At 38.6% G+C, this 15567-nt stretch overlaps 3 protein-coding genes across 3 annotated transcripts; 2 read left to right on the top strand and 1 right to left on the bottom strand.

Moving 5' to 3' along the window:
- The first annotated feature begins 81 nt into the window (after nt 1-81).
- LOC111798577 (putative serine/threonine-protein kinase WNK9) lies at nt 82-3995 on the top strand. The gene is made up of 7 exons (XM_023681817.2): nt 82-325; nt 406-443; nt 566-793; nt 906-1126; nt 2224-2381; nt 2474-2888; nt 2956-3995. Exons 1-7 carry the CDS (start codon nt 251-253, stop codon nt 3915-3917), a joined length of 2097 nt encoding a protein of 698 aa, XP_023537585.2. The 5' UTR covers nt 82-250; the 3' UTR covers nt 3918-3995.
- Nucleotides 3996-9821: 5826 nt separating this feature from the next.
- LOC111798000 (small ribosomal subunit protein eS24z) lies at nt 9822-11507 on the top strand. Its single transcript, XM_023680932.2, has 5 exons — nt 9822-10001; nt 10434-10475; nt 10839-11009; nt 11091-11177; nt 11263-11507. The coding sequence occupies exons 1-5, from the start codon at nt 9930-9932 to the stop codon at nt 11302-11304; spliced, it is 414 nt and encodes a 137-aa protein (XP_023536700.1). The 5' UTR covers nt 9822-9929; the 3' UTR covers nt 11305-11507.
- Nucleotides 11508-12425: 918 nt separating this feature from the next.
- LOC111798185 (putative transcription factor At3g04930) lies at nt 12426-13896 on the bottom strand. Its single transcript, XM_023681191.2, has one exon. It carries the CDS (start codon nt 13742-13744, stop codon nt 12578-12580), a length of 1167 nt encoding a protein of 388 aa, XP_023536959.2. The 5' UTR covers nt 13745-13896; the 3' UTR covers nt 12426-12577.
- Nucleotides 13897-15567: the final 1671 nt, after the last annotated feature.

Below are 15567 nucleotides of genomic sequence, written 5' to 3'. Positions count from 1 at the left end.
TCTCTCTCTCTCTCTCTCTTAATTGAATTAATTATTATATAATTAATTAATTTTCTTTTTCAATCTTCATCTTCTCCGCTCAGTCACTCGAAGAGGGTTATGCAAAATTTATAAAATCCCCCTTCTCTCTCTCTCTCCTCCTTGTAGCGCGTGTTCATGAGCTAATGAACAACCCTTTTCGATTTCCATCTTATTAAACAAGATTCAACAGCTCTGATGTTGAAAAAATTTGTATGAACACAAGAAAACAATGGATGGTTTCTCAGATCTTGAGCCCGATTGCTCTGAATTCGTTGAAATTGATCCCACTGGCCGATATGGCAGAGTACGTCTCCTTATCTCTTTCTCTGTATTGTGTTCATGTTTTTCCCCTTTTATGATTTTGGGTTTTGTTGTTCGTTGCAGTATAATGAAATTTTAGGAAAAGGGGCTTCAAAAACAGTGTAAGAACATGATTTCTTGCATTTTATGAGCTTCCCATTACATTAATTTCTGGAAATCTGTTCTTCTTTTGAAGATTATTGATGGGTTTTTGTTCGTTTGTTCTTCATTTGGGTTTTTGTAGTTACAGAGCTTTTGATGAGTATGATGGAATTGAAGTAGCTTGGAATCAAGTGAAACTCTATGATTTCTTGCAAAGTCCTGAAGATCTGGAACGACTTTACTGTGAGATTCATCTTTTGAAGACATTGAAACATAGAAATATCATGAAATTCTACACTTCTTGGGTTGATATTGCTAATAGAAACATCAATTTTGTTACTGAAATGTTCACTTCTGGTACTCTTAGACAGTAAGTATCTGATGAACTTGGATGATTTTCAGTCATTTCTGGTCATTTTGGTATCTGGGTGTTGTTTTTTTGACTGATTTTTGGCATATTTTGGTGGGGTTTTGTTCTTTAGGTATAGATTGAAGCATAAACGAGTTAATATTAGAGCTGTGAAGCATTGGTGTAGGCAGATTTTGAAGGGGCTTCATTATTTGCATAGCCATGAGCCTCCTATCATCCATAGAGATCTCAAGTGTGATAATATCTTTGTTAATGGTAATCAAGGGGAGGTTAAGATTGGTGATCTTGGACTTGCTGCTATTCTTAGGAAATCTCATGCTGATCATTGTGTAGGTATGGTTTTGGATTTCGGCTTTTGAAAACTTTGTTTGTTTCGGTATTGTTCGGTCTTGGAGTTGGGTTTGTGTAGCTTGTGATTGTGGTGTCGAACGATCTCTATCGTCCCCCTTGAAACTCTGTTCATTTCGGGGGTTGTTTGGCTTACGGGTTGGATTTGTTTAGCGTGAGTTATGTGGGTTTGCTTATCTCGAACTATTGGTTTGTTAACCCCACGTCCTACGTGAATTTGTGCTTCTAGTACCACTTGTGAGATCGCGTATTGGTTGGAGAGGGGAACGAAGCATTCCTTATAAGGGTCTGGAAACCTTTCTCTAATAGACGCGTTTTAAAACCTTGAGGGGTATAGCCTGAAAGGGAAAGCCCAAAGAGGACAATATCTGCGGTGGGTTTGAGCTGTTACTAATGGTATCAGAGCCCGGCATTGGGCAGTGTGCCAACGAGGACGCTGGCCTCCAAGGGGGGTGGATTGTGAGATCCCACATCGGTTGGAGAGGGGAACGAAACATTTCTTATAAAGGTGTGGAAACCTCTCTCGAACAAACCTGTTTTAAAACCTTGAGGGGAAGCCTGGAAGGGAAAGTCGAGACTATAGGAGAACGAAACATTCCTTATAAGGGTGTGGAAACCTCTTTCTAATAGACGCGTTTTAAAACCTTGAGGGGAAGCCCGGGAGGGAAAGCCCAAAGAGGACAATATCTGCTAGCGGTGGACTTAGACTGTTACAAATGGTATCAAAGTCAGGCATTGGGCGGTGTGCCGGGAGGACGTTGGGCCCCAAGGGGGTGGATTGTGAGATCCCACATCGGTTGGAGAGGAGAACGAAACATTCCTTATAAGGGTGTGGAAACCTCTCCCTGACAAACGCGTTTTAAAATCTTGAGGGGAAGCTCGGAAGGGAAAGTCCAAAGAGGACAATATCTGCTAGCGGTGGGTTTTGGCTGTTACAAATGGTATCAGAGCCAGACACTAGACAGTGTGCCACCGTTCCAACGAGAACGCTGGGCCCAAGGGGGTGGACCGTAAGATATGATTCTTATTTTGAAAGTAGGTAAAATTGTAAGAGGTTTTCATAGTGTGTTATAAATTCACAGGAACACCAGAGTTTATGGCTCCAGAAGTGTATGCAGAAGCATATAACGAATTAGTCGATATTTACTCATTCGGGATGTGCGTTCTCGAGATGATAACGTTCGAATATCCATACAGCGAATGCACTCATCCTGCTCAGATCTACAAGAAAGTCGTATCCGTAAGAATCTCTCTCTAAACGTGTTTTGGATGCTCGTGTTCGCGTTCGTGTTCATATGCTCGAGATTAATGCGTTATGTTGTGCGTTTTCAGGGGAAAAAACCAGATGCCTTGTACAAAGTGAAAGATCCCGAAGTGCGACAGTTCATCGATAAGTGTTTAGCATCGGTTTCATTTCGACTCTCGGCAGTGGAGCTTTTGAATGATCCTTTCCTTCAAGTCGATAGTGGCGAATATGATCTTAGACCTGTCGATTACGGGAGAGGATTCGACGATGTATGCCCTCTTATAAGACGTGACAGCTCCTTTTGTAACGTATATCCATATGACTATAGTTTCGAAGCTTCAAGTGAATCGGGTTACCATCCGATTGATCACGAAACCAATGGAATCGAGCTTTTCGAGTATTATGAAGGTGAACATTCTGAAGATGTTGATATTAGCATCAAAGGGAAGATGAGAGATGATGGTAGCATCTTCTTAAGACTCAGAATTACTGATAAAGAAGGTAGAAATTTCTTCCTCGAAAACTTTGGTTACGATCCGATGATGAATCTAAACCGGTTCGTTTACAGGACTTATTAGGAACATTTACTTTCCGTTCGATGTCGAGACGGATACAGCATTAAGCGTTGCAACAGAAATGGTAGCGGAACTAGATATTACAGATCAAGACGTGACGAGAATTGCTGATATGATCGACGGAGAAATCGCTTCCTTGGTGCCCGAATGGAGACCAGGTCCGGGAATTGAGGAAACGCCTCGTTTTGCTTGTCATAATTGTGCTACTACTTCTTACAACAATGCTTCATCAAATGGTCTTTCATTGAGGAATCCTGGCGGAAAAAACTCGGACGTAGCTCAATGTTGTGGACATCGATATGCTTCGATACACGGTCGTTTCGAGGAGATAATGTATCAAGCTGATGAATCCGAGCATCATCCAGTAGAGGGTGCACCGAATATATCAAGCTTGAATTATCCTGAAATATGGGGACGTCACGAAAGCCGTGAACTTAGCTCAATGAGCTCACGACATAGCCACTCGGATGAAGATTACGAGAAAACAGATCGACCAAGTACAGTCACGGATGCTAAAGAAACGATCATGGAAAGTAAAACCGCTCCTAATACGAGAACGTCGCTTAGGGACCTGATGAATTCCCTTTCTTTCTCGGAAACGCCTTCGTTATATGAACCTCGAGATATCGATGAAAATGATGCCCAGCAAGAACTGAGATGGATTAAGGCAAAGTACCAAATGGAATTAAACAAGCTCAAAGAACAAAAAATGGAGAATGGGACACTGGTAAGCCACGACCATACCCTCGACAGGTCCGATCGAGATACGAACCGAAATAGTACCGAGAGCCGTGTTTATATCAGTAATAGCTGTTACGGTTCAGACGCTCGGAAGGTTGTGGAATCGCCTGTCGTGGAGAAGGTTGTCACGGCTAAAAATGCCTGTAATGGTTCATTGCTTCCAAGCTCTCTTCATAGAGCAATCTCTCTACCAGTTGATGCTGTTCATATGTAACAATGTAAGGTCCCTCCTTGTATTCTTTTATGGATTCTATACACTAAAACAAGTCAAATAAATATATCACATTCGCCATTTCTTGAACGAAACCGAAAGGGTAGGGAAAAGAGTGTCGTGAGGCAAGAACGTCGGGCCTCACGGGTAAGAGTTGTGAAGTGGAGTATGTTCTCGAGTAAAATCGTGAGCTAAACGTTCTTTTACGAGACATTTTCGATCGTACAATGTAAATATACTTGAATGAATTAATGGGTTGTGTTGGTTTGAAAACGCTCGAGCTTTACCGCTTTCCCCCCTTGGATTTTACCTGAAAGGAAAAGTTTCGAGAGCTTGTCGATTGATTTGGTCCTACAAATCATGTAACAGCTAAGCCCATCACTAGTAGATATTGTCTCCTTTGATATGTTATGTATTGCCGTCAATTTCACGGTTTTAAAACGCGTCTACTAGGGAGACGTTTCCACACCCTTATAAGGAATGTTTCGTTTTTCTTACCAATGAATGTGGAATCTCACAATCCACCCCCTTTGAGGGGCCAGCGTCCTCGTTGGCGCACTGTTCGAAACCCGACTCTGAAACTACATAATAGCTCAAGCCCACTGCTAGCAGATATTGTCTGTTTTGGCCCGTTACTTATCGCCGTCAGCCTCACGGTTTTAAAACGTGTCTACTAAGGAGAGGTTTCCACACCCTTATAAGCAATGTTTTGTTCCCTTATTTAACCGATATGGGATCTTACAATCCACCCTCTTTAGGGGTCAACGTCCTTGCTGGCACACCGCCCAGTGTCTGCCTCTGATACTATTTGCAACAACCCAACTCTACCGTTAGTCGATATTGTCCACTTTGACCCGTTACGTATCACTGTCAATCACACGGTTTTAAAACGCGTCTACTAGAGAGAGGTTTCCACACCCTTATAAAGAATGCTTCATTTCCATCTCCAACCGACGTGGGATCTCACAAGTCAAAGCTGAAATCGTGTTCGGTTTTAGTGTTTCAGTTGAAATTGTGTTTCGTTTTAGGTTAAAAAAGGGTATGCTTTTGTATTGCTTCCTTTTTTTATGTGGCCATGCACACACTTTTCTCCTCCCAACGTTTATCCACATCACTTTACAAGATCATTCCACCTTTTGTGTATGGTCCACACAATGACCTCATTTACACTTTGGAGCACTTTGCATTACCTCTCTCCCACATGATGATAAGAATCCTAATTCATAAAGAAACATAAAGTCGATTGACGATGACAATCACGACAAGCTATCCTCACGGTCTCACGAGCCGCTTTCAAAATCGTGAGCTCAAAATTGTAAATGATAATTACCCGTTCCACTCGTTCATGATATATTGTATATGCATTGTATGTGATCTCACATCAGCCGGAGAGGAGAACAAAACATTTTTTTTACATAGGTGTGGAAATCTCTCACTAACAGACGCGTTTTAAAAACTTTGAGGGGAACCCTGAAAGGAAAAACCTTAAAAAGACAATATCCATTAGCGGTGGGCTTAGACTGTTACAAATGGTATCAAAGCCAAATACCGGGCAATGTGCCAGCGAGGAGGCTGAACCCTGAAGGGAGGTAGACACCAGGTGGTGTGCCAGCGAGGACGCTGAGCCCCAAAATGAGGTGGATTGTGAGATCCCACATCAATTTGAGAGAGGAACGAGTGCCAGCGAGGACGTTGGGTCATGAGATCCCACATCAGTTGGGGAGGAGAACGAAACGTTCTTTGTAAGGGTATTCAAGCTTTTCGTGGCAGACCCATTTTAATAACCTTGAGAGAAAATCCAGAGAGGACAATATCTGCTAGTGGTGGGCTTGGGCCGTTACACGTTGTATTTATTTTTTGATACCAAAAGTTGTCTCGTGATACGAGTCATAGAAATATCACAACTGTGAAAATAGTCGTCCATTCATCCTATAAACGTTACTGATTTTATATTTCAATCATTAAAAAAAAGCATATCGTCCCAAATTATAATTGTGGTTTAAAAAAGAGACGTGATCGTGATAACTTTGATTATGTCGTTAGCTGTACGGAAATTTAGTGTCGGCTTTACACGCTAGCTTGCTAGTTTACTTGGCTTATTGTCACATAAAAAATAAATATTTATAATAATATGATATTAACTTTATTTTATAATAAGGACCATATCATATAACTTTAAAAAGGAAGCCATGGGGAAGGTTCAATATCTAAATTAATTATTGATTAAAGATAATAATCATGTACTTTAGATCAAATCTTAATTAAATAATACCTTTAACTTTTCAAGCCATTAATTAAATTATTTAAAAAATAAAAAAGAATACTTTTTATAATTATTAAGTAATTAATAAATTTGACCCAATTACCTTATTTTTAATTTAGTTTATTTGACCATTTTATTTTAAAAAATGTAATTTTTTTTTCTTTTATTACACGCCAAAAAAAATTATTATAATGGAAAAAATCTCATTTTAAAATAATTTAATTAAAAATTATTCTTCTCAGCGTTGGACTTTTATCATTGACCATTTTTGGTTCTTTTTCCTTTTATTATTCGCCAAAAAAAAAAAAAAAAAATTGAGTTAGTTAGGTCGGTGAAACGAGCAGCTTAATAGAGTTCATAATCCAACCCAACCCAACACTCGAAGGCAACACCACAACGTCCTGTACTCAACAAGGTTTCGTCATCGTACCCAGCCATCATCCACCCTTAAGCCAGCCCAAATTAGGAGGCAACGTTATAACATTTCGTGCTCAACGTGGCTCATGTTGCACGCTTGAACGCACTCGACTCTACCCCACCATGCACGTTCCACCACCGCATCGCTGTCAAACGCCCAAAGATACTCGACTCTATTCGGTTGAGTTGTCAAGTTTTTTTAATTTAAAAGTATGACAGGGCAGGTTGGGTTGTAAACTAATTTTCGGGTGGGTCAAGTTGACCAAACAAAAAAAATGTTAACCCGTAAACCGACTCGAATTTTTAGTTTTTAAAAAATTTAACCTAACCCAAACAGAAAAAAATCTAACCAATCCCAATATTTATAGTTCAGGTTAGTCGAGTTCTTGAATCATAATCTCTCTGCCCCCGTTTTCTAAAACTCTTTTCTTAAACCGAGGTCAGAGGCTCGAGCATACGTCGCTTGGCTGTAGGCGATGCAAGAACGAATAGGCTTCCCTCACTTGTTGCTGGGAATTGAGTGTCGCACAATCGCAAGTCCGCTGCATCAAAGTGGGATTGTGACCTTAACTAAAACCATTGTAATATATTTTTATAATTAAAATAGTATATAATATTTGAATAAGAAGATTGGGTCAAAATAGTGGATTTATTTTATTTATTATTTAATTTAATTTAATTTAATTTTGAGAGGTGGATTACCTTTAAAATTCTTTTACTTTATACCTTTCCAAAAGAAAAATAATATTCTTTTATATTCCTTACAACTCTCTTCGATTATAATTATTTTTAATTTTAATAATTATATCATGTATTAAAAAAATTTATTTTTTTTTTGGTAATTTTGTATAATAATAATTATTATTAAGATAAACTCCAAAAATATTCATTCTTTCAATATTCCGTTACTATTATAAAAAAAAACGTTATTAATAGTATTAAATATTACATCACGTACTTATCTACTTAATAATCTTTTCAAAAAGAAATTTAGTTGTGATTGACGATAATTATTAATTACTTAAGAAAGAAAAATCGTGACCATTCTTTTTTAGATAATGGACTTGACTTCTATCGGGTCAGCGTCGTGGAAGAGTATACCAATTGGTTGGCTATGTAAAAAGAGAGTAGGCTAGATGAGAATTTTCAGACCGAGAATCACGAGGATGTTGACTTTGTGATGTGCCATATGATCTTAGAATTGCTTCAATTCCTCCCTTTTGATGTGATGGAATTATTGACGTGTAATTATAATATACCTATTATAACGAAGTGCTATTGATTTTAAGTTATTATATTGCCTCAATTTCTTTCTCATTGTGGCTTAGGTTTATTTTCCTTCAATTTACTCGAACATCGTTTTTAGGGTTTTTGAGATGAATTTATGATTAAAAAACAGGTAAATAAAAGAGATAAAAGGAGATATTTTTTATAAGGGTGTGGGAACCTTAGCAGACTCGTTTTAAAGCATTGAGGCGAAGCCCGAAAGGGAAAGCACAAAAGAAATATATCTGCTAGCGGTAGGCTTAGGTTGTTAAAAAATGGTATCAGAGCCAAACACCGGGTGATGTGCCAATGAGGAATCTATTCTCTAAAGGGGGGTAGACACGAGGTGGTGTGCCAGTAAGGACGTTGCCCCCGATGGGAGGTGGATTTGGTGCGATGTGCCAGCGAGAAGGTTGTTCCCCGAAATGGTGTAGACACGAGGGGTGTGCCAGTTAGGACGTTGGCCCCGAAGCAGAATGAATTTGGTGGGGGTCCCACATCGATTGGAGAAAAGAACGAGTGTCAACAAGAATGCTGGCCCTGAAGGGGTTGGAGTAGAGAACGACCTCTCTGTTAGAGGGTAGGTGGACCTACAGAGATGAAAAAAATAAATAACTATTCACTCTCCTCTCAAAAAAATATATAATTCAGTTTTTTATTTTCCAGTTGTAAATAATTTTTTACATATTACCACAAAAAAATTATGGAAAGTGAATAGAAAATAAAAAGCCCAAAAATACGAGACCCAAAGGCTTTCAAATCCAAAATACCAAACCCATTTAGAAAAGCCCATAGGAAATAAAAAGCCCAAAACTAAAAGGTCCAATAACTTTCGAGCCCAATTAGATCAATGGAAACGAGGCCCAAAAGCTTCAAAACAAAAAAGCCCAAACCCATTTAGAAAAGCCCATTGAAAAATAAAAAGCCCAAAAAACATGAGGTCCAATAACATTTGGGCTCAATTAGATCAATCAAAACGAGGCCCAAAATCTTCAAAACCAAAAAGCCCAAACCCATTTAGAAAAGCCCATCGAAAATAAAAGCCCAAAACCAAGAGGTCCAATAATATTTGGGCCCAATTAGATCAATCAAAACCAGGCCCAAAGCTTCAAATTTCAAAAGCCCAAACCCATTCTGAAAAGCCCATGAAAATAAAAAGCCCAAAAATATGAGGTCCAATAACTTTTGGGCCCAATTAGATCAATGAAAACCAGGCCCAAAAGCTTCAAAATCAGAAAGCCCAAACCCATTTTATAAAGCCCATTGAAAATAAAAACCCAAAAATATAAGGTCCAATAACTTTTGGGCCCAATTAGATCAATGGAAACGAGGCCCGAAAGCTTCTAAACCAAAAAGCCGAAACCCATTTTGGAACGCCCATTGAAAATAAAAGTCCCAAAAATATAAGGTCCAATAACTTTTGGTCCCAATTAGATCAATGGAAACGAGGCCCGAAAGCTTCAAAATCCAAGAGCCCAAACCCATTTTTAAAAGCCCATAGGAAATAAAAAGCCCAAAAATATTAGGTCCAATAACTTTTGGGTCTATTTAGATCAATGAAAACGAGGCCCAAAAGTTATAAAATCCAAAAGCCCAAACCCATTCTGAAAAGCCCATAGCAAAAAGAAAAGCCCAAAATAAGATCCAACAATTTTTGGGCCCAATTAGAACACTAAAATTCAGGCCCAATAGCTTAAAAAGCCCAAAGCCCTAACTATTTATGAAAAGCCCATATCAAATAGAAAAGCCCAAATTAGGTCGAACAACGTTTAGGCCCAATTAGAACAAAGCAAACGTGGCCTAAGCGCTTCAAAATGCCGAAGCCCAAAGACACTATGAAAAGCCCAAAATAAATTCAACAACTTTTTGGCCCATATAGAATACCAAAAACCAGGCCCAATAGCTTAAAAAGCCCAAAACCCTAACCCACCAATGACTTTATTAACCAGCTAGGGTTTTGACATCCCGTCTTTTTATCATCCCGACTCAGGTTAAGAGCTGCCGTTTCTCTGCGCCTTCGCCCTTCCAAGAGCTTCAAGCTTTCCATCCTCTTCGGGGCACATTCAGTCATGGCGGACAAGGCAGTCACTATCCGGACCAGGAAGTTCATGACCAACAGGCTCCTCTCCAGGAAGCAATTCGTAAGTTTATCAGATCGCACATTTTCGTTTTTGCTTTCCGCATTCCAGTTCTGTTAGGCTTTGATTTTGGGTGATCCCGTGGCGTTTAATTCTTGTGTGGTGATGTTAACCTGTTTTTTTATTTCGTTTTTGGTTTTTGAGTTTGGAGTTTGTTAGTTCGTGGATTCTGGTGTGGTACTGAAGTGGATGAGTTGCATTTGTTTGACGCTGTAAAGGGTTCTCTTATGTTTAATTGAATCTGAAGTTTTTCGTTTCTTAATTACTTGGAGCTTAGGGTATTTAGTGCTTGCCACTTTGACGACCGTGGTTGCTTTAGGGCTGGTGATTTTTGTTCCTTGGTAGCTCAGAGACTCCTATTTGTTTAACATTTTGATGGGGGTTGGAATAGATTTTGAAGTCGTTTATAACCTGTTTGTTCCATGTTTATTTCAGGTTATTGATGTTCTTCACCCAGGCAGACCCAATGTCTCAAAGGTAAATCATTTTTCGATTCAATTTCCTTTTGCTTTTTGGTCGAATTTATGTTATTTTACTTCAGTAATTGGCTTTCATATGTGCAAAATTCTTTAGAATACAACATGAATCTCATCAATTATTTCCATCGGGTACCTCTTCTTGTCTTGAACATTATAACTAATACTAATTTTTATACACTCGTTGCTTACTTCATGCTCCTTTTGGTAATTTCCGAAGTTTCATTGAAATGGTGACATCTAAACTTTTCTGTAAAGCTTATGAAATTAAGGCGTATTGTTCTGGCATTCATGATGCGTAATTATTTTGCATTTTGACATATGTTGCTCATCATGTGATATGTTTCTATATCTCGCTCTCAAGGCTGAGCTGAAGGAGAAGTTGGGCAGAATCTACGACGTGAAAGACCCAAATGCCATCTTTGTTTTCAAGTTCAGAACTCACTTTGGTGGTGGAAAATCTACCGGGTTCGGTTTGATCTATGATTCTGTTGAGAATGCCAAGAAGTATGAGCCAAAGTACAGGCTGATCAGGGTAATTTACATTCTCCCTCTAAACCAAAATTCAATAATTAAACTCGACATTACTCAAACTCAACCGTTTTTCTCGTTTCAGAACGGACTTGACACCAAGGTAGAGAAGTCAAGAAAGCAAATGAAGGAAAGGAAGAACAGGGCCAAGAAAATCCGTGGAGTTAAGAAGGTAAGTAAAAACATTCATAGCTAGTCGACGAGATCTCGAATGATGGAACATTACTATTTACCACTGGTTGATGTCTTTTTAACAGACCAAGGCTTCAGATGCTGCCAAGGCAGGAAAGAAGAAATGAGGATGCTGGAGTTTTGTGCTTATCACCAAGGATCGTATGCAGAATTGGGTTGCTTTCTTTTTAATAGTCTCTTTTAGTTTTCGTTTTATTACTCCTAAATGAAGTTATTTTGTTAATCAGTGATTTGGTTGTTGGTGACTAGTGATATCAAAACTTGTTCAACATTTTTGACGTTACAGTTAATATATTTCCTTGTTTTTCCATCTCTTGGCTGACACATTTGAGGTTGTTCATAGTTGGTAGATTATGAAAAATTGTTTGTGGGATATTTCATGTCTTCAAAATTTAAATCATAAAGGTTGGCTCAGGATAGATTATTCAATTGGTTATGTCAATCCAACCGATTTCAAAATAGGCTTACGACTCAACTCTATCTTACTTTTAGAAAGGACACTTCTGTTGGGGATCAAAATGAAAATGACTTGGACACATCTGTTGGATCAAAAAGAGAATGACGCGAACACATCTGTTGGGGATCAAAATGACAATGAAATGTGATGTTGTGTCTCGATGTGTATGGTCGAACAAGTTTGGATTTCGCACGAGCGATATTTGGTTGACGAAGGCAAACCTTGTTGAGGTTTTATGAAACCATAAAGTTGGGTTAAAAGTGAATATGGGATTTGGGTTTCTTTAATGTTGATCATGTCAATATCACGACTTTAAAGAGGTACAAGATTGAGTTGGATTAAGTTACTTGGGACACCGATTGAATCCAACTCGAAACCACGAAGTTGGGCTAGAAGTGAATACGGGGTGTGAGTTTTGTTAATGCTGATGGTGTTAATATCACGACTTTGAAGATATACGAGATTGAGTTAGATTACGAAGTTACTTGGGACACCAATTAAATCCAACCCGAAACCATAAAGTTGGGCTAAAAGTGAATATGGGGTTTGAGTTTCTTTAATGCTGATTGTGTCAATATCACGACTTTGAAGATATATGAGATTGAGTTAGATTACAAAGTTACTTGGGACACCAATTGAATCCAACCCGAAACCATAAAGTTGGGCTAAAAGTGAATATGGGGTTTGAGTTTCTTTAATGCTGATTGTGTCAATATCACGACTTTGAAGAGGTACGAGATTGAGTTGGATTACGAAGTTACTTGGGACACCAATTGAATCCAACCCGAAATTGCATTGCACTCAAATACGTTCATTGTTCTTCGTATCCAATTATCCAAATTATGTCCAATGAATATATAAACACATGTACTGTACAAGTTATAAGGTTAAGATTGTAAATTACATTGTTAAAACATTGTAATTTAGCCATTATTATCGTTATTTTTACTTTCTTCTTCCTTTGATCTCAACTGTTCTAATGAAACCCTAATTTCTTCCTGCACCAATTCCAATCTCTTCAAATAAACCTCCATTTCCAACTCTTGCTGCTTCCGCCATCGCTCCTCCCCGGCCTCTCCCCCGCCGCAATTTGGAATCCTCCCGGCGAGTCCAACCGGCGGCCATCCGTTACTAATCAACTCCTTGAATAACGGCGACAGGCATCCCCTCGCCACCTCCTCAACCAATCCTGAAATTTTTCCGATATCGTCGACTATACTGTTCGTCCTTGCCGGAATCTCGTTCGAATTGCTCGCTTCACCAGGGAGATATGCCGTGCGTCGCCGTTTTGTTAATTGCTGATAATCTTCTCGCTCTTCGGATTCGTCTTCTTCGAGGTTCTCTGTTTTCACCTGGATTTCGATGAAGTTAGGATTAATGTCCGCGAGGACTTCGTCTAGAATGCTATCTTCTACCGACGTTTGCTTTTTGCCGGAATTTCGGCCCCAAATTTTTCTCGAAATGTCGAAGGTCGATCGCTCGTGGAGGCTTTTGAAGGCCGGTTTCTCGCCGCAATCGATCTTATTCGAAGTGATTTGGTACTTCCTTCTCAATCTCCGAAGCTTGTCGAGTAATTGATTCTTACCGCAACAAAGCTGAATTTTCGGTTTGATTCTACGATAGAACGCAGCGGCATCTTGCTGCTGAAGACGATGGGGAGATATTCGATTCTCCGACGCAAACTCAAGAAAACCACGCAAGAGCTGGATTTCATCTTCATTGGTCCAGACAGTGACTCTCCGCCGTGGCGGAACAGCAACGGTAACGATATTGTTCGGTGCATTGGCAGGGATAGCGATCACAGACGGAATACGATCGTCAATCGGAGAGAAACTATTGGTTTTAGATTGACGTAAATCCGCGGCGTCTGTTTCATCGGAAACGCCATCCGAAACCTCGGCGTTTTCTCCATCGTTTTGTGCATCTTCTCGGTAAGAATCTGCCTGGAATTCCTCGTCCTCCTCATTCAGCGGCGTTCCAGGTTCATCATCAGAGACTCCATGTTCATCGGAGGGTTGAGAATTTTGGTCTTCTTCCATGGAGGAGGAGGAAGAAGAAGAGAAAATCCAACCAGAAAGCGGCCATGTCATGATGAAATTTTTTCAAACAAATGGAAGATTGGGGTTCAATTCCGGGTTTTGTAATCTGCAGAAGAACAATTGATCGAGTTTTTCGCCTGGTTCTAGAGGTAATCATCAAATTCTCTCATTTCTTTTCATTGATTTCAATTGATTTTGAGGATTTTTGGGATAGAATTTAAGGATATGAATAGTTCCTATATTGCTGGTCACAAATGGTTAGGTATTGTACAAGTGTTTGATTATTGTTCTTATTTTCTGTTTGAAATTGTGCAATTTAATAGAAAATTTAACTGATAAAGAAAAACCTCCCAATGGAAATACATCATTATATTGTGATTGGAATTACGCCAATTTTAGCTGCAAATCCTCATAAATTCTACCTTTTTTTTTTTTTTTTTTTTTTTTTTATTATTGTTCTTATTTGAAATCTTCCCAAACATAGGTTTTTAATTTTATTATTATTAGGGCGTGCACGGGTTTGATTAGAAGAACGTTTTGGACCGTTTTGGACAAATTAGAAATTTCGAGTTGGTGACCTAAGCAACTTTTAGATGAACACGACTCTCCACAATTGTATGATATGCTCCACTTTGAGCATAAACTTTCATGGTTTTGCTTTGGGCTTCCCAAGAGGCCTCGTATCAATGGAGATATTGTTCCTTGATTGTTAGCGGACGTGAGATTTTTATCCAACACCTCCAAAAAAGACTATTAATTCTGCAACAAAACCGTTCATACCCGGCAATGCAAGGGAAGCCATCGATAAGATACTAAAAGTCGTGAATATTTTTGGAATTGGAATAGTCATTCCGCCCATTTCATCGACATAAACAAGACGTATTCTATCATAACTTGTTCCTGCCATGAAAAGGAGCGCAGTGCCAATAAATCTATGAGAGATTATTTGTAAAATAGCTCCATTGAGTCCAGTATGCCTTATAGAACAAATTCCTATATGAAACTCAAATTGAGTTATGCTCAAATTGGTTTATATAAAATGTTTCGTGAATCTAAGATTATGTAACACGAGTTTATGTAGCTCTCATTACCTATACAAACGAATTAATATGTTCTTTTTTTTTCAGGCATTTTTTCAAGGCAGCCATATTTGCTAGTCAGCGAGTTGGAATGCTAGATTTGTCTAATTGTCGAGTTGTAATCATTTTATTGCATCCCTGCTCTTATTAAAAAAAAAAAAAAAAAAAAAAACTTTGCTCTCCTTTTATCATATGAAGATATAGATTTTGTAGTCGGATTAATGCACGTGGGCGTACGAAACTGGCATACTGTTGAGGATTGTTAGAAGAGGAGTCCTACACTGGTGACGGAGATTAGTGTCGAGAACTTTCGTGCTAGCATGCAGTTGAAATAACAAACCCGAATCCATGCTCGTGTTGAGTTGCAACTAAAATGGTTCGGGACAAAAGAGTTGACATTGAGAAATTAAGTAATTTAGTGAAACGTACATACCTTTTTTCGGTATAGATTTAGTTAAAAAAATTTCTCAAGAGTTTATAAGCATGAATAGAAAAAAAAAAAAAAAATCAATTAGTGATTGTATATATAAAATAAATTATATATCGAAAAAAATATACCAAAGTATGACTGTTCACTATAGTTGCATCGCTCGTGTGATCACATGCTATAATTGCACGATCGTGTATTATGCGCGATCATACAATTATGGTAGGCAACCAGGTCATCCAGTATTGACGTGTGTGGTCGTAATACACAACCGTATTTTAGTCATATTTAATTCATTATAAATTTATTTCCAACTTTTTTATAAATATAATTTTATTATAGGATTTCTCTAACTAAAGGATGTTTGT

Source organism: Cucurbita pepo, chromosome 7 (assembly GCF_057944985.1).
Source record: "Cucurbita pepo subsp. pepo isolate OVF chromosome 7, ASM5794498v1, whole genome shotgun sequence".
Classification (NCBI taxonomy): Eukaryota; Viridiplantae; Streptophyta; class Magnoliopsida; order Cucurbitales; family Cucurbitaceae; genus Cucurbita; species Cucurbita pepo.
Note: the sequence above shows the minus strand (reverse complement) of the source record. Positions and strands in the feature narration are given on the sequence as shown.